Source organism: Lampetra planeri, chromosome 8 (genome assembly GCF_965212315.1).
Source record: "Lampetra planeri chromosome 8, kcLamPlan1.2.h2, whole genome shotgun sequence".
In the NCBI taxonomy this organism is placed as follows: domain Eukaryota; kingdom Metazoa; phylum Chordata; class Hyperoartia; order Petromyzontiformes; family Petromyzontidae; genus Lampetra; species Lampetra planeri.
This window is the reverse complement of record NC_136114.1, coordinates 15,775,320-15,792,307: the sequence shown is the minus strand read 5'-3', so window position 1 is coordinate 15,792,307 and position 16,988 is coordinate 15,775,320. Positions and strand designations below refer to the sequence as shown.

General features: G+C 52.3%; 1 protein-coding gene and 1 long non-coding RNA gene across 4 annotated transcripts; one reads left to right on the top strand and one right to left on the bottom strand.

Moving 5' to 3' along the window:
* The first annotated feature begins 955 nt into the window (after nucleotides 1-955).
* LOC144720419 (mitochondrial carrier homolog 2-like) lies at nucleotides 956-9,704 on the top strand. 3 transcript variants are annotated; one of them, XM_078597198.1, is made up of 13 exons: nucleotides 956-1,382; nucleotides 2,393-2,477; nucleotides 2,957-3,063; nucleotides 4,830-4,847; nucleotides 6,066-6,131; nucleotides 6,308-6,365; nucleotides 6,679-6,730; nucleotides 6,848-6,907; nucleotides 7,421-7,514; nucleotides 8,078-8,194; nucleotides 8,594-8,661; nucleotides 9,013-9,088; nucleotides 9,354-9,704. In XM_078597198.1, the coding sequence occupies exons 1-13, from the start codon at nucleotides 1,293-1,295 to the stop codon at nucleotides 9,426-9,428; spliced, it is 966 nt and encodes a 321-aa protein (XP_078453324.1). In that variant the 5' UTR covers nucleotides 956-1,292; the 3' UTR covers nucleotides 9,429-9,704. The 3 variants fall into 3 exon arrangements, with proteins under 3 accessions (XP_078453324.1, XP_078453326.1, XP_078453325.1); XM_078597200.1 differs by having other exon boundaries at nucleotides 959-1,382; nucleotides 8,156-8,194; XM_078597199.1 differs by having other exon boundaries at nucleotides 962-1,382; nucleotides 8,147-8,194.
* A 2,291-nt stretch (nucleotides 9,705-11,995) lies between these two features.
* Nucleotides 11,996-13,524, bottom strand: LOC144720421 (uncharacterized). The gene is made up of 2 exons (XR_013585758.1): nucleotides 13,280-13,524; nucleotides 11,996-12,470 (listed from the first exon to the last, which is right to left on the bottom strand). It is a non-coding gene; the product is annotated as an uncharacterized LOC144720421 (long non-coding RNA).
* Nucleotides 13,525-16,988: the final 3,464 nt, after the last annotated feature.

Sequence of the window (16,988 nt, the reverse complement as noted above, 5' to 3'; positions counted from 1 at the left end):
CTTGAGCCATCGGCTCTGGGCGTGGTGGCGGTGATCCAGGGATTTGGAGGTGAGGGTTGGTGGATCACGTAGAGACTTGTGAAGCGACGAAGCTCCCCGCGACTTCTAAATGGCAGTAAGGGAGATGGCGGTATGGCAAATACGTCTGTGAATTCGTGTCTCGTGTGGCTGAGCTTTAGGAGCTATTCCTCCCGCACGTGGAATCACACGCGGTCTAGTGGCCAGGTAATGATCTGCAGCAGATAAATGCAGTCGTCATTCCAAATAACAATATATTTCTTTAAATGAAAAAGACACCAAAGTCAACGCAATAATTAGTAATCTTGGATATGTGTATGGAACACGTGTGCTGAAGATTTGGCATGCTCTGCATTGCGTGAGAATGGCTAAAAGGCTGGGGCAGTGAGCACATTTCAAGAACGCTCTGGAATTCACGGGGTGCTGCTGCTGCTGCTGTGCCATCTTCGATTGACCTCTCGGGGTTCACGTCCCCTGAGTGTGGGACGGACATTCGCGGGGCTGCTTGACAATCTAGCAAAACTACCGGGCATTGCAAACAGAACATGCATTCTACAAGGTGTCTTTAGCTTCACCAAAACTTAAACATAACACCAAAGTCAAGTTTATTTTTGTTTATTATTTTATTTTATCTCTTATTAATTTTTTACCTACGTGACTTTACCGAAAAAACATAAGAGTATGAATCCTTGCAGTCACGAAAGCTTCAAATCTAGAATTGTTTAACCAGGTAAGAACTCAACAGACGATTAATGAGTCTAATTTCCAAGAATGATCTGGATCACCAAAATGACAAAACGATGAAGCACAACAATTGAAGCAAATAGCAATCGGCGCAAAAACAGCGGTAACCTTTCAGCAGGTGGCGTTGCAGATAATGTATCCACCCTGAAGCCACAATAAAAACCCACCTCTGTGATTCGTCCATGTAAGGACGATATCAGCCAGGGGAAGGCGACACAGGGCGAGTGTATCCCTCCGACTTCTCGTGAGAATTATATTCTCCCACCTTAGATTTGGAGTCGGCGGCACAAGTTCAGCATATCGCGTAAAGCCATCATCAACCCCACGATTCGTGGCCATTACTTGCGGCCACATTTACGCCGTAAATTTACGAAGCACATCGCTAATAATTGTTTGTCATCCGCGTACGCCGCTCATCCAGCAGCGGAGCGAGCCTGGCCTGGCCCCGCCCCGCGGCTGTGACGTCACCGCGGCGCGGAGAGACGAAGAGGAGCAGCAGCAGCAGCGGGGACGACGACGACGACGCGGCCATGGCGGGAGACAGGTGGTCACAGGCGGCGATCGGCGCGGCGCTCACGGCCGCCTCGCACCCGATGCTCTACGTGAAGGTGCTCATCCAGGTGAGGCCGGGACGACTTCGTCTCCTCTGGGGGCTACCGGGTGGGGGCCCAGGGACCGCGGGGGGGGGGGGGTCCCGATCGTGCGCCCCCAGTCAGGCGAGGCCCGGCCAGACACCGACGCTAGGATAGACGACGTGCCGAGGAGGGCGCACTTCCGGCCCGCGGAGCCGGGAGGCCGAGGCTGGGGGTGACCACCGTGATTGATGGCGCTGTTATCTCCTCTCTCTCCCCGTGGGCTGCGCCGGCTCCGGCCTCGCCCGGCCGCCCGTGCCGTGGCCGTGGTGGTCGCTTTACTTCCCCGGCCGGATTTGGCTGTGTCGAGTCGGGACCGGCCTGGGCTGGTTCACCGCAGTGACATTGAACCCCCAGTCGCCTCGTTCTCTGATCCCGGTTCCCAGTGTCTCCTCGCATCGCGACCCCGAGGTCGCCCGACCCTGACCTTGATCACGACCTTCACCTTGACCTCGACTCCTACCCAACGCACGAGCTCTGGGGTCTGACAATGACACCTCGTGTCGTGACCCCACGCCTGGCGCGACTCCAGACCCCTGGGGTCACTCTTGACCTCAACTCAACACCCCTGGCCATCTCTCAATCCCTGGCCATCTCTCAATCCCTGGCCATCTCTCATGAGATCTGGGTCGGATCCTCGACTTGTTTGTCCGATTGCCTAAAGCCCCGACGCTCGAGGACTGACGACGGTCGCCGCAGATTTGTTTTTTTACAAACAGACCGAGGCTTTTAGTTGACTATTATTATCGAAGGATACATTTCATGAGTTAGAGTTTAGGATTGATTTTCCTGAGACCACTTTAATTTAGCCTCATTTGTGGGGACAGTTTTCTTGGCCAAATAACAATGATACTCTTTGTGTACCCAGGAGACCCCGGCTGCGTCTTTATCAGGAGGGTTCTTGCTAAGTGTCCACAGCAGGGGGCGATGTTGCCGTTGCTGCTGCTGCTGCTGCTACTGCTGTGTGATCCCCGTGCCTCTTCCCACCACCCCTCCAGGTGGGCCATGAGCCGCTCGCCCCATTGTGGGGACGGAACATGTTCGGGCGCCGCGTGCTGCAGTTGCCAGGCCTCTTTGGCTACGGTGAGACCGGCACCAGCATTGGTCCTGTCATCAACACGGGCACATCTTGGCCCTGCTCTGTGTGTGGAGACCCAGCACGGGGGGTCAGAGCCCACTTGGCAGCAGCCACACGACTCTTGGCCAAAATACATGGACGTTTTGTGCGGGTTGTGGAGGTTATTTTACGCTATCTTCACTATGCTGATCAGTGTGGATTGGTGACCACGGGGAGCATAGATGTACAATAACTCATGCAATATATACACTCCCACGCCCCACAGCCTGTAACACCTATTATGCATTGTGGTCGCCATATCCAAGCACAACCCAGGCTTAAAAGTTGGTTGTATAACGTTGAATGTCCACACGACTTTCAAACGCATGAGATTGTTTAACGGTACCAATAAACTCTGGAGCTGTGACTTACGTGACAGGGTTCATTCTAGTCAGAAAAAAATCAAGAGGTGAGTGACACCACCTTGGCTTGCCCCGTCTCGCAGCACGGCACATCACCAAGGTGGACGGCAAACTGGGGCTCTTCCGGGGTCTGGCGCCACGCCTCTGCACCACCATGCTCGCGTCTTCCACACACAGCTTTGTGCTGCAGGTGGGCATGGGCAGTGGTGCTCGCATAACCACCTACACTTGTACACACACGCCTTCTCACCCCTCCCACTAGCTTATCAGCAAGAGGCCCTTGCAGTGACAGAAAGGACTGCGCTTGCTACATTTATAAACAGTGTTGTTTCCAGGTTTAAAATATTCCCCTCTACTACCCAATTGGTGTGGCTAAAATGCTTGCAGTGAATGTGACCGCCATGGTATACAGGACGTCGTGGGTTTGATCCCGACCGTCACGCCTGTATATTCGGAGTTTGTATGTTCTCCCTGTGATCACATTGATTTTTCCCCGGGTCCTCTGGTTTTTCCCTCCACATTTATAAATACAGCAAAACCTTGGATTGCGAGTAACTTGGTCTGCGAGTGTTTTGCAACACGAGCAGAATTTTTTAATACATATTAATTTGATAAACGAGCGAGGTCTTACTAAACGAGCATTACGTGTATACGCTTTGTCTGCCGAGCGTCACGTGATCACAACTGATATACGAGTGCTTTGAATTACAAGCACGTTTCCGGAACGAATTATGCTCGCAATCCAAGGTTTTACTGTATGCGTTTAAAGTATTCGACTACTATAAATCTATTACATGATAAGAAAAGTTTGGAGCCTGGATTATTTCAGACACAGTTGTGAGCGCCGACCACCACCAAACCTGGGCAGATCTGGCAGAGCCTTAGGGTGAAAGTTAATGGGTTTCACATCTATGATAAACTGTATGGTTTTGGAAAACAACCAAGCTCCTTGTACACGGATAGGGGGCTGGTACAGTATTAAGGAAGTTCCTTGTTATATTTTTCTTTCATTTTCTTGCAACTTCCTTTCCCATATTTGTATTGCCAGTTTAACATGTAGGCTATCATGGTTAATATCAACCATAATATAGGTTTTTTGGGTTAGATCGCATGAATATAAATGTGTCGTTATACCCGCCACCACCCGACACAGCCAATTAGTAAGGTTTGTCACGTAAACAGAACGTGCCAATTCGTTACTAGTACAGCACACCGGTGTGTTGGACAGCAAATCTACACCATTTACAATCTGAGAACGACGTTTCGGCAATAATTACAACTAGCTTCATCAGGCGACAGCCAGATTTGTGGAGAAATCCTCCTGTTTTGTTCCTTAAATAGAGGGATAGATGTGATGACGTCACTTGTGAGCACTTCTCGTGCGAAGGGGGTGGATTAATGAATGCATATAGATTACAATGGGTATCCATTGCTGGTTGGGTTTTTGTAATCAACGAACATTATGAATGCACATTATGCAAGCAAATAGTTTTTGTACCTCCTGTCATTAGCTTGCAGTAAAATAGCAGTACCGGTTATTGTCTGCATACAGCTAATCTCCATTTACGTATGGTGACCTGTATAGGCAATCACAGGGGTTGTTTGACCATACTTGACCGGGTTGACAAATTGCTGTTATTGGTAAGTAGGTAACAAGTTGCCCTCTTTGTAAATATTAAATAATAAAGCTTGCTATTTAGGGTCATAGATATAACTTTAAACAATTATATTTCCACAGCTGCCTCGAGTGGCTGTATGGGATCACGTGAAGCCATTATATACCACATGTAGGAAAAACTAAATAATTGATCCTTACACCCACAGTTTGACGCGTGCATCGTGAACGTGAGCATCGACGTTCGTCCATGTCTCGCTGTGTTGTTAAACGCTATTTGGCAAGCTGAAGAGTTTAAAAAATGTGACTTAAATTGACGGTATTATTATTTTGTCCCACAGAAATACGCAGAGGACGAGGTACGTTAAAGAGCTGCCCTCTCTCGGTCTCGCGCCAGTCGGAACGTTGTCACTCTTAACCCTGCACGCTGCTCGTACCTTACACCCTTGTACTAGCTACAGCTGCTTTTGGGATGGTCTTGCCTGCGCCCAGTTAGGATGGTGTTGCCTGCTGCAATGTAATTCTGCAAACTCTGTCCCTGCAGTGATTTACTTCCTCTTCTGTCCTATGGATATGAATTAAGCAGCAGCAGTAGTAAATCGATGTCTACGTCGTGAATCTGGCTCATGGCTTCAGAGAACACTTGAGTGAAACTCACTTGCGGGCAGTGCAAATGAGTTCACGATGTTTTTTTATCGTGCAACACAGTCGCATTTGGGCGATTCTTTTATTTTCCGTTTGAGATTTTGCTGACCATAGTCTAAAGGCAAATGTCAATACTGGCAGTGAGATAGGAATGCATGTGTACACGGGCTGATGGTGCGTGATGTTATGGTGGTGGGAGGGTAGGGCAGTCTCGTTTCACACGACGGTGACCAGACTAGCGTGACGTGATGCTTAGTTTGCTAATCTCTGTTTAGAGAAAGACTTCGGGTTCGAAGTTTACGGAGCATATTTGCTGTGGCTAAATGTTGGCATTGTAACCCTCCAGTGGACGAATATAGATGCTAAGCAAGCATGAATGTACCCAGGGCAGGAGGGAAAAAAGAAGCTGCCTCCCCTCTTGATGTGTTAAGATGGCTTTTGTATGTCATGGACCAGTGTAGAGCTTTGATGAATGTAAAATAGAAAAAAAATACTATTTATTTAATTTTAGATATAATGAAGTGAAAACGGAGTTAACTTGTTGCCAAGTTGCTCGAGCAAACAGCTTGCAAGCGGAAAGTTGTGGATTCAAATCATGCTTAGACGCTAACTCGGCCTATCATCCCACTAGGGTCAATAAAGTAATGACCACCTTGTGGGGAAGTGAACGGCCGTTGTCCTATGGATAGACTTTGCCTTGTCATAGGGATTTTCCTTATGGCTCATGGCTGTAAACTGAAGGACCAACGTGTCAATGCTGATTTTATTAGCAAATCTCTTCGATTTTCCACTTGTACTCTTATGCTCATTCGGTAGGAAGACAATTTCCTCCCTCTGAAACAACTGGCTGTTAGAGCCTTTACAGCCCCTTGTGTTGTTTTCAGGTTTATGCAATAGCCTCTTCTGACTCTGCTTATGTCAACATCCTCTAGGCTGAAGTAACAGAAGACGACAGCTCAGAACCGAAGGAGAAGTCTCTGGAAGAGGTCGTAAAGCAGGTAGAGTGGAGGGTAACGTGGAGGGTAACGTGGAGGGTGATGGAGAGGGTAATGTGGAGGGTAATGGAGAGTGACATGGAGGGTAGTGGAGAGTGGCGGTGTGGGAGCGGCATTGCTGCGTGGGCCGTGGTTTGTGCCCTGGCGGTGGACGTCTGTGTCCTTGTTTCTCGCCACAGACGTCCCGGGAGATGGTAGCCAGGTGCGCCGCAACAATCGTGTCCCATCCTTTTCACGGTGAGTGACTGACTGGGTCGTAGAGTGACTTCGAGGTGAGCGAGTGGGTGACTGAACGGGTGACTTGTTTGATTCCCAAATCGGGAGCCTTTCTGTGTGGAGTTTGTACGTTCTCTCCTGTTTCTGGGTTCCTCCTGTAGCTGAAACCCATACAATGTACTGGTGTTGGCCAAACATTACAATGCTGAAAATGTACACTGCACATCTCTCAATTGGGATTCCACACGGCAGCAGCAGCAGCAGCAACATAGCCCCCTCCTGTGTAAACTTGGCCCCACGGTCTAATGCTCACCGCTGTGAATTGTCGCTTCAGTAATCTCCATGCGCTGCATGGTGCAGTTCATCGGGAGGGAGGTGAAGTACACGTGAGTGATCCGCTCCGCACCCATCCTTACATCATCACTGTAACATGAACACTCGGTGTTCGGCCAGGGAGCCGGGGGTTTTATGATTCACGTGAACGTGTCTGTGTCTTCCTTCAGCGGTGTCTTCAATTCCCTCGGAGTCATGTGGAGGGAGGAGGGCATCATGGGCTTCTTTGCGTGAGTGGTTTAAGCGGAGCGCACGTGAAGCGTGAGGCACGTGGAGCATGCAGAGCCCATGGGACACGCGCGGCGTGGGCCTCATGGAGCACGTGGATTTAACAGAGCTCGTGTAGATCACAGGTCACGGTTATACGCAGCACATAATTAACATCAGGTATTTGGACAATTGTTGGAGCACAAGGCTATCACGAAGGAGGCACTGCTATGTTTCACACGCGCAGTCTCTTGGAGTTTCACATTCGGGGGCAATGTTTCTCTGCACATTCGCTTTTGAATAATACGCAGAGTAATTTTCCGAGTTCGGCAAATTTGAACCATGACGCCGGCACGCAATGGCCTACTCCTTTCGAATGGACTCAAGTGATCAGTAATGTCCACTGTGCAGTTGATGGCGTGCGGTATATTACAGTTAATAATACACCTGCAGTAATAACCAGGGTAGCCTGCCTTGTTCTAACCGCGAATCTCTGCCGCTCGCTTGTATCACCACGTCCGCTCTCCCGGTTCCAGGGGCCTCGTTCCACGCTTGCTGGGAGACATCATCTCCCTGTGGCTCTGCAACATCCTGGCTCACCTCATCAACACCTACGCTCTGGACGGCACCGTGAGTCACGTACAACCACTCATGTATGTAGGTGTGTAAAAATACATTGATTTATCAATTAAAATAGATGATTAAATTCATGCGTGATGGCCCTGAATTGTGACAATTGTGGGGTGTTCCTGGAATAATGCGATCACCCACACAGTGTCGTTGCCCAGGAGGGTAGAGGCTCTTAAGGGTAGGCGGATTACGTGGGCGAAGAGAGAGAATACTAAGTTGATTGTGTGGCCGTCTGTGGGTAGGTGACACCCAAGCAACACTCACGAGTGCATGATGACACTATCCACTATACATACATGCTGTCAACGTTTTCCTGGGCAGCATTTGTTAAATTACTTAGCGGAATTAATTGTGACCTACTTACTCGTCTGCCTGCCACGTGGACCTAACTTGCCACAGTCATGCACATCCCATTCCACCTGGCACCGAATCGCATCTCATCCTACCCGCCACCTCGTTTACTCGACACTGCCCCTCGCTCGCCACGCCATGAACGCCTCACCTGCCACGGCCACGCATGCCTCACCCATCACGCCATGCACGCCTCATCCGCCCCCCATTAGAAGTCGCAGTGGAGAGTTCCTGCGACGGGTTCCTGCGATGGTGACGTGACACCCGCTGTTTCTGTGCAGCATCCGCAGGCCAAGGAGGTGAAGGGCTACACCCAAGCCATCACCGGGGTGAGTGCGACGCCTTCTTATTACAACTGCCGTCTGTTGCTGGCCGCTTGACGTTTTGAGCCTTTGGAAGGGGGTGGGGGGTTCCGGCGTTTATGCGTCAGCCCCGTCCGCCTATAACGGAGGAGGGCACGATCACTCGAGTGTAAAGTTGTGATGCGATTAGCGACTTGCCCGAGAGAGAACTCGGGCAACGGATCGAATGGTGGTGCCTGCACCCTCCCTGGCAGAGGCGATACCCGAGCCCCACCGCGGCCTGCAGGCGAACCGCTCCCCACTCGCCTGGCACGAGTGCGACCGTTATCGTCGCCTGTTCAATATTGCCGAGGACGAGCTCAAGTTGGAAAGCGTTACGGAGTCCGCGTACGTGCGTGATTTCTCTCCCTCGTTTGCTTTTTGCAGTTCTTCGCCAGCATCGTGACCTACCCCTTTGTGCTGGTGGCCAACCTCATGGCCGTCAACAACTGCGGGTGAGTGGAGGGGGCGGCCAGGCCGGGGCACCCGTGTGCTGGCGAGGTCGTCTTTACAAGATCGTGAGCTCACAAGGTTACGTAATTGTGTGCTAGTGTAAAATGCTTATTGTGAGGCTCCCAAGGGCACGGGGTTGTGAGGTTGTGAAGTTGTGAGAGTTTGAGGTGAGATTTAGAGGTTCATTTTATGGCATCCTGAGGTCATGAGATCATGATGCCATGTGGTTATTAGATTGCCGGGTTGTGAGGTGACGAGGTTGTGTAACTATGATTTTGTGAGGCTGTGAGATTCCGAGGTCCTTAAGTGGACATCTCTCTGCGTGACACAACATGCCCACGTGCCGCCCGCAGGCTTGCCGGGGGCTCCCTGCCCTACGCTCCACCCTACTCCAATTGGCTGGCATGCTGGAGCAGCCTCAGCACTCAGGTGAGCCTCCTGCTCCTGTGCCTGCCATGCCGCCCTCTTCCCGTGCCCGCCGTGCTGACCGGGACAGACATGATCTGTGATGAGAGTGCCAGAGCATTGTGCTGCCTGTATGCGAGTTTGCAGAATGCGTGTTGGTGGTGGAGGTGGTGTTTGTGCGTTATGGTCGAGTTGAGGCCGTGATCTGTGATTGTCACCGTGTGGTCACGTGTGTGTGGAAGTGGTGACGTGATTGCCTGCCTGTGTACGTGTGCCCCGGGCCCTGCAGGGACAACTGAAGCGTGGATCGAGCCTGTTCTTCCGCAAGGCCGTGCTGAATTCAGACTTCATGTATTTGGAGTGAGCAACCTCTCGCTACTGCTGGGCTGTGGCGGGCTTTCGTGTCACCGTGCTGTTTTGCCAGAGGGGGTCTGGCATCGGCCGTTAAATCTGGGGCAAAGTAACGTCAGCAGGGAGACATTTTGTATCGAACAACGGACCACGCAGTTGAGACTAAAATTAAACATCTTGTTTTTTGTTGTTGTTATTTTGTAATTAAGACAAGCCCAGTGCGTCCCGTATGACTGATTTCTGCCTGTTGCGTGGAGTTTAAGGTATCATGAATAAACATTAAAAGGTGTCTTGCCATCTCGCTGTGTGTGTGATGTGGCTGTGTGGCACGCTGCGCTATGGATCCACCGATTAGAGTTAGATTGCCACTCACGGTGAACACCGGTGACGATTATCTGAACCAGTCCTCGGTTTCCCCTAGGTTGACTCGGTATCAAATGAGTACCTGGTGCGGTGTGTCGCGATCGCCACTGGGAAGATAAAGACAGCCAGGCAGGGTGTTGACCACCCAACCCCCTCGTGTGCTATGCCACCCTTCATAGGTGCTTGCCAACAGCACTTGCCGTAACAGTCTGTTGAGGCTACACGGGGGATCCTTGGTGGCTGCACGACTTACACCTGCCACGCAGATTTACCTCACGAAATTACCAGGATTTTTATATAAAAAAGACAATTTTGTTACATTTCATTAAAAATTCAGTCCAAATATAACAGTTGCTGTCGTGCGTCACGATGTTACGTGTTGCATGATTTTGCACGTTTAGGGCAGATACATCAATCTCATCTCTTGAGCTTTTGTGAAATATTTCTACATTTTTCAGAAAATCTGACACAAAACCATCAATGTTCAGTCATGAAGAGTGCACCCGAAGCAGAGTACATCACAAGTACTCACATTCACTCTGGTGAAACATATTATTAGAGACTTGAACCATAATTCAAAGATGAATGTTAATTATTCGCTGTGAATAGATCAATATAATTTTACCCATAATTTTTTTATGAAAAATATTTGGCCTTTTTTCAGAAAAACTCATAACCTCTTTTACATTTTTGCCCAAAAATGTGTTTCATCTTCACGTAGAGTACGGCTGGATCGATGCAACTCTGTTTGAATTGAAGCGTACAATGACACTGGCTATGTTGAGAACGAGCGATCCACAGCAGGACTTTGAAAACCCACGTCGGTATCGGGATTCCGTATGGGGGGTTCTGTATCCGGGGTACTATATCGGCACGGTGTGACGCGGAGTATGGAAGGAAAGAGCAGGGTCAGGATTAAATCTTGACTTAAAGCCTTCGTGACTGCAGGAATTCATATTCATTGGGTCTTTCGGTAAAGTCACGGCAATTGAAAAAGAATAAAAATATCACGACGTTTCGATCGCAACACAAGCAATCGTCATAACGATTGCTTGTGTTGCGATCGAAACGTGATCATCTTTTAATATTATTTCTATCTACGTGACTTTACCGAAAGACCCAAAGAATAAGAGTCAGGATTGCTTGAACCAACGCTTGTGAAATTGCGAGACGCAATCGGTAAGAACTTGCGCTGTTAGGTATGGGTCGTAGTTAACATGCACAATTACGTAATATTGGACAAACAAAACTGGATGCAAGCGGACGTGACCGTAATCAGAACCTCGTGGTGGCCAAGCGGAGCGCGTGAGTCAACCAGGTCTCTGGTTCAAACCCCACCCCTTCTTGGTTAAGATCAGGGATGCATGCGGATCAAAAACTCAGGGGAACACGTTTTTCATAATCAATTTAAAAAATAACATCCATAAAACTAACTACCAGGCCCACGTAGTGCGGTGGATAGGCACAGCTTCCTTTGAAGCCGCTTGCTGGTGATGGACCGGGTCACGATGCTTGTCCATCGCGTAACGAGGTCGTACAGTTAACTTCATGGCCTAGCCACACTGCACCGCGCTGTGCTGCGATCATCATCCTAGAATCTCACCCAAGTCCAGAAGGACGCTGCTGTGCAAACAGTGGAACAACGCGGACGACCGGAATAAACCCCTCATTCGAGACTCGAACATCGCACATGCTGCCTTGGACCATTCCTCCTCGGAGACGCTGGTGGAACCATCAACTGCATCAGAACATCAGCAGGCGGATGCACACCTCTTCTTCATGTGGACAATACAAGACAAGCCACTGGATTGCGATTGTGGCCTTGCAACCCAAACTATGGACCGCTAACTGAACCACTGTGGGGTCTGCCCTCTTTCGATTGAGGAACAGCAAAACTGCACGAACTCTCTCGCCTGAAAGCCCTCTCGTCGCGATATTGTCAGTGAGCTATTACATTGCCATGATACCCGCCATGCCATTAATGTAACGAGATGACATTATCACTCACATGTGCGCGGTGAGATGATTAACACCACGTGTAGCCCTGTGGCACTCTGTGGGTGAGTGGAGAGTACGCGAGGCTGCTTACTTTTCGTGTCCCGGGTTCAAATCCAACTTGATTTTTTTTTCTTGCCGAATCTTAAAACAAAACCACGCTCAGCGATTTTTTTATTTCATAGATTTTTTTTATATAAGAAAATAAAACTAAAACTGCAATGACGATATTAAGACGATTTAATAACCAAAACTTTCACAGCACCCACCATGCCTTCTTGGTATAATGGGGAGGACGGCTACCTCTGAGGTGGCTCACCCAGGTTTAAATCCCCCAAATTACTTTTGCTAATTAACATGTTACGCGATGACGTCATCACGCGTGTTTATAACAGCCACGTGCGCGCAGTGCAACCACGACACGCACAAAGCGGCGTGTATCTGCGTGAGGACTCGGTGGCTCACGGCGCTGCACAGACACCCCTGGAGGCCGCAGGTGAGTCCGCAAGTGACGGGTTCGAATCCCCCGGCGCGCGGTGAATATTCACAGATAAAGACCTCTCACGTGAACTGAGTGATGTGATGCGTTGTATATATGTTCCTCGTCTCTGTGTGCAATAATCCTGCGTGAGTGCTTCTCTACGTAGATGCGGACAGCAGATTGGGGTCGAAGGCGTGGACAACCACCGACCTCGACCTGGGAGGATGGGATAGGATGGGATAGGATGGGATAGGATGGGAAAGAAATGAAATTATTTTTTTTGTAAATGTCACCAACACACTTTGACCACTAGGGGGCGCTGCTCCACCGCTAGGGGCGCTGTTTAGCGCTAGGGGGCGCTGTTCTATGCAGATCCCCATTGAAAGTGCCAGTTTATCGAAAAATAAACGCATTTACGCCGGTTGTTGGGGTTATTGCAGCTGTACGCTGTGCTTTGATGTAGAATCTCGGTGGAAACTCCACACGCAACGAAAAATCAGTAAAAGTGGCATTTACAATGACCACGCAGACAAGGTTTCAGTGGAATTTGGCACTAAAGCTGCTATTTCTACGAAAGAATACGACCACAAACACGATTTGCCTGAGAAAAATTCCGTGAAATGTTATAAAACCGGCTACATCTGGTTGTTTATATCTTTTAAAAAAACGTAAAACACTTAAGTATTGTAAAAAAATCGCAAGACCCACCACGGATTGTAAAATGCACTCATCCAGCAGTGGATTTGCGATATTACTACACAGACAGCGACCAGTAACGGGTTATGAATATTACTGACTTCGCGCAGCTCTTTAAAACCCACGAGGGTTACGGGTAATAACCTCTTTCACAGCAAGATTGGTGGTAAGCAAACAACCACGGCGTCTAAAAGGCAAGAATCAACTTCAAGTTCTCAACCCCGATTGCGAGCATCACAGCGAGTGGAGCAACACGAGGAGACCACCCTCCTCTCCCCGTCTCTCCCTCTCGTCTCGCTCCCCTCCCCGTGCCCTCTCCCCCCTCTCACCTGGCTCCACTCCGCTCGGCCCCGTGGCCCCTCCACGTCAGCGGCCGAGGCGTCCTGTCCCAGACCCCCAGCCAAGCTCCACCCCCGCCACGGCGGCTCCACTCCTCTCGGTGGAGCCGCCTCGACCCCCGACCCGCCACTGCCAAGGCCCCTTCCCCTGTCCGGGCGCGAGCTGAGCGCCGCCTCCCCCCGCGACTCTCTCCACGGAGCGGCGCCCCTCTCCCAGGTTCGGCGCGGCATCCCCCCCCTCCTCCCCCCTCCTCCTCCTCCCCCCCCTCCTCCTCCCCTCCCCCCTCCTCCTCCTCCCCCCCTCCTCCTCCTCCCCCCCCTCCTTCCTCCTCCCCCCTCCTCCTCCTCCCCCCCTCCTCCTCCTCCCCCCTCCTCCTCCCGCCCCCACCTCCTCCCCCCCCTCCCCCCTCCTCCTCCCCCCTCCTCCTCCTCCCTGCGGCTGCGCCGCGGGATTCTTCGCTGCGAGTGTCGCCCTCCGGTGGCGCGGGGGCACGCGGAGCCCCTGAGTTGAGGGCGGAGCCACTGAGGTGAGGGCGGAGCCACTGAGATGAGGGCGGAGCCACTGAGATGAGGGCGGAGCCACTGAATTTCGATTTAAAGCTTTCGAGTGAAAGAGGGCTCCATGTGCAGGGTCTCCAGGCTCCATGTGCAGGGTGTCCATGTGCAGAGTCTCCAGGCTCCATGTTGCAGGGTCTCCAGGCTCCATGTACAGGGTGTCCATGTGCAGGGTCTCCAGGCTCCATGTGCAGAGTCTCCAGGCTCCATGTGCAGGGTCTCCAGGCTCCATGTGCAGGGTGTCCATGTGCAGAGTCTCCAGGCTCCATGTGCAGGGTCTCCAGGCTCCATGTACAGGGTGGCCATGTGCAGGGTCTCCAGGCTTCATGTGCAGAGTCTCCAGGCTCCATGTGCAGGGTCCTCCAGGCTCCATGTGCAGAGTCTCCAGGCTCCATGTGCAGGGTCTCCCAGGCTCCATGTGCAGGGTCTCCAGGCTCCACGTGCAGGGTCTCCAGGCTCCATGTGCAGGGTCTCCAGGCTCCATGTGCAGGGTCTCCAGGCTCCACGTGCAGGGTGTCCAGGCTCCACGTGCAGGGTCTCCAGGCTCCACGTGCAGGGTGTCCAGGCTCCATGTGCAGAGTCTCCAGGCTCCACGTGCAGGGTCTCCAGGCTCCACGTGCAGGGTGTCCAGGCTCCCACGTGCAGGGGTCTCCAGGCTCCACGTGCAGGGTTCTCCAGGCTCCACGTGCAGGGTCTCCAGGCTCCACGTGCAGGGTGTCCAGGCTCCACGTGCAGGGTGTCCAGGCTCCATGTGCAGGGTCTCCAGGCTCCACGTGCAGGGTGTCCAGGCTCCACGTGTCAGGGTCTCCAGGCTCCACGTGCAGAGTCTCCAGGCTCCACGTGCAGGGTCTCCAGGCTCCACGTGCAGGGTCTCCAGGCTCCACGTGCAGGGTCTCCAGGCTCCACGTGCAGGGTGTCCAGGCCTCCATGTGCAGGGTCTCCAGGCTCCACGTGCAGGGTGTCCAGGCTCCATGTGCAGAGTCTCCAGGCACCATGTGCAGAGTCTCCAGGCACCATGTGCAGGGTCTCCAGGCTCCACGTGCAGGGGTGTCCAGGCTCCACGTGCAGGGTGTCCAGGCTCCACGTGCAGGGGTCTCCAGGCACCATGTGCAGGGTCTCTCCAGGCTCCACGTGCAGGGTGTCCAGGCTCCACGTGCAGGGTGTCCAGGCTCCATGTGCAGAGTCTCCAGGCACCATGTGCAGGGTCTCCAGGCTCCACGTGCAGGGGTGTCCAGGCTCCACGTGCAGGTCTCCAGGCTCCACGTGCAGGGTCTCCAGGCTCCATGTGCAGGGTCTCCAGGCTCCACGTGCAGGGTGTCCAGGCTCCATGTGCAGAGTCTCCAGGCTCCACGTGCAGGGTCTCCAGGGCTCCACGTGCAGGGTCTCCAGGCACCATGTGCAGGGTCTCCAGGCTCCACGTGCAGGGTCTCCAGGCTCCACGTGCAGGGTGTCCATGTGCAGGGTCTCCAGGCTTCATGTGCAGGGTGTCCATGTGCAGGGGTCTCCAGGCTCCACGTGCAGGGTCTCCAGGCTCCACGTGCAGGGTGTCCATGTGCAGGGTCTCCAGGCTTCATGTGCAGGGTGTCCCATGTGCAGGGTGTTTCAGGCTCCAGGCGCTGTACGCTTGTATTGTTGTTCTTCATTGAATTCCCATGGCGTCCCGCATCGCCTCTGTTTCAATCTCCTATCGCAGTGGCTACGCATGTGGTGACTGTTCCATGATTTATCTTCACCTGGACACGTCCCGCAGACGCCACAGCCCGGAGTCTAACCGGTTGTGCAGATACTCTGCGGTCCGGGGAAACTTCACACAACCTCCGTAACTTCTAACCCTACGTCCTGAAACTCAATGCGAGACGAGTCTGGTCCATCCTACGTGGTGACGTAAGGCCACGTGTGTTGTGAGTGATAAACTTGTGTGTGCGTGTGTGTGTACCTTATGCACAGCAGTAACCGCGCTGCGCTTCGGGACCTGGCAACCCGAGTTCGATTCCCGCTCACTGCCAACACCGGTGACGATCATTTGTAACCGGTGTCGTCACTGATGTTGGCTGTACGACCACTCTGTGTACACACAGGCACACACGTGGTCCCAGCCCGACACAGGTAAGGAAACCCGCAAAACCGGCTAGGTGAGTTATTTCAACAGCTTCACCACGCCGGTCGAGCACGACTAAAAGCTCTGGGGTCTCGGTTCTATTCCGGGCTGGGGTGAGAGGTTGCGGTAGATTGGTGGGAGGTTCGCGGGATCGCAGAGTATCGACACAGACACAGACAGACTCTGGGTCGCGGTGTCCCCGGGAAGGTCGTGAAGGTCGTGAAGGGGGTGGCGAGTCAGCGAATTAGAGGACAGTCACCGCATGTGAGATGGGGCGATTCAAATGCAGACGATGTGGGGCCACACAGCTCCGTGCATATACAACATGGAGACCCTGCACGTGGAGACCCTGCACGTGGAGACCCTGCACATGGAGCCTGGAGACCCTGCACAAGGAGACCCTGCACATGGAGACCCTGCACATGGAGACCCTTCACATGGAGACCCTGCACATGGGAGCCTGGACAGGAGAAGGGCCTTGGCAGTGGCGGTCGGGGTCGAGGCGGCTCACCGAGAGGAGTGGAGCCGCCGTGGCGGGGTGGAGCTTGGCTGGGGGGTCTGGGGACAGGACGCCTCGGCCGCTGACGTGGAGGGCCACGGCGAGCGGGAGTGGAGCCAGGTGAGAGGGGGGAGAGGCAACGGGGAGGGGAGCGAGACGAGAGGGGGAGAGACGGGGAGAGGAGGGTGGTCTCCTCGTGTTGCTCACTCGCTGTGATGCTCGCAATCGGGGTTGAGAACTTGAAGTTGATTCTTGCCTTTTAGACGCCGTGGTTGTTTGCTTACCACCAATCTTGCTGTGAAAGAGGTTATTACCCGTAACCCTCCTGGGTTTTAAGAGCTGCGCGGAGTCAGTAATATTCATAACCCGTTACTGGTCGCTGTCTGTGTAGTAATATCGCAAATCCACTGCTGGATGAGTGCATTTTACAATCCGTGGTGGGCTCTTGCGATTTTTTTTACAATACTTAAGTGTTTTACGTTTTTTTTAAAAGATATAAACAACCAGATGTAGCCGGTTTTATAACATTTCACGGAATTTTTTCTCAG

Excerpts from the sequence above, each read along its gene's own strand:
- LOC144720419 (XM_078597198.1), top strand. The coding sequence starts at position 1,293 with ATGGCGGGAGACAGGTGGTCACAGGCGGCGATCGGCGCGGCGCTCACG. Across the intron at positions 1,383-2,392 it reads ACGTGAAGGTGCTCATCCAG|GTGGGCCATGAGCCGCTCGC; the intron begins GTGAGGCCGGGA and ends CCACCCCTCCAG. Across the intron at positions 7,515-8,077 it reads CCTACGCTCTGGACGGCACC|AAGTCGCAGTGGAGAGTTCC; the intron begins GTGAGTCACGTA and ends GCCCCCCATTAG.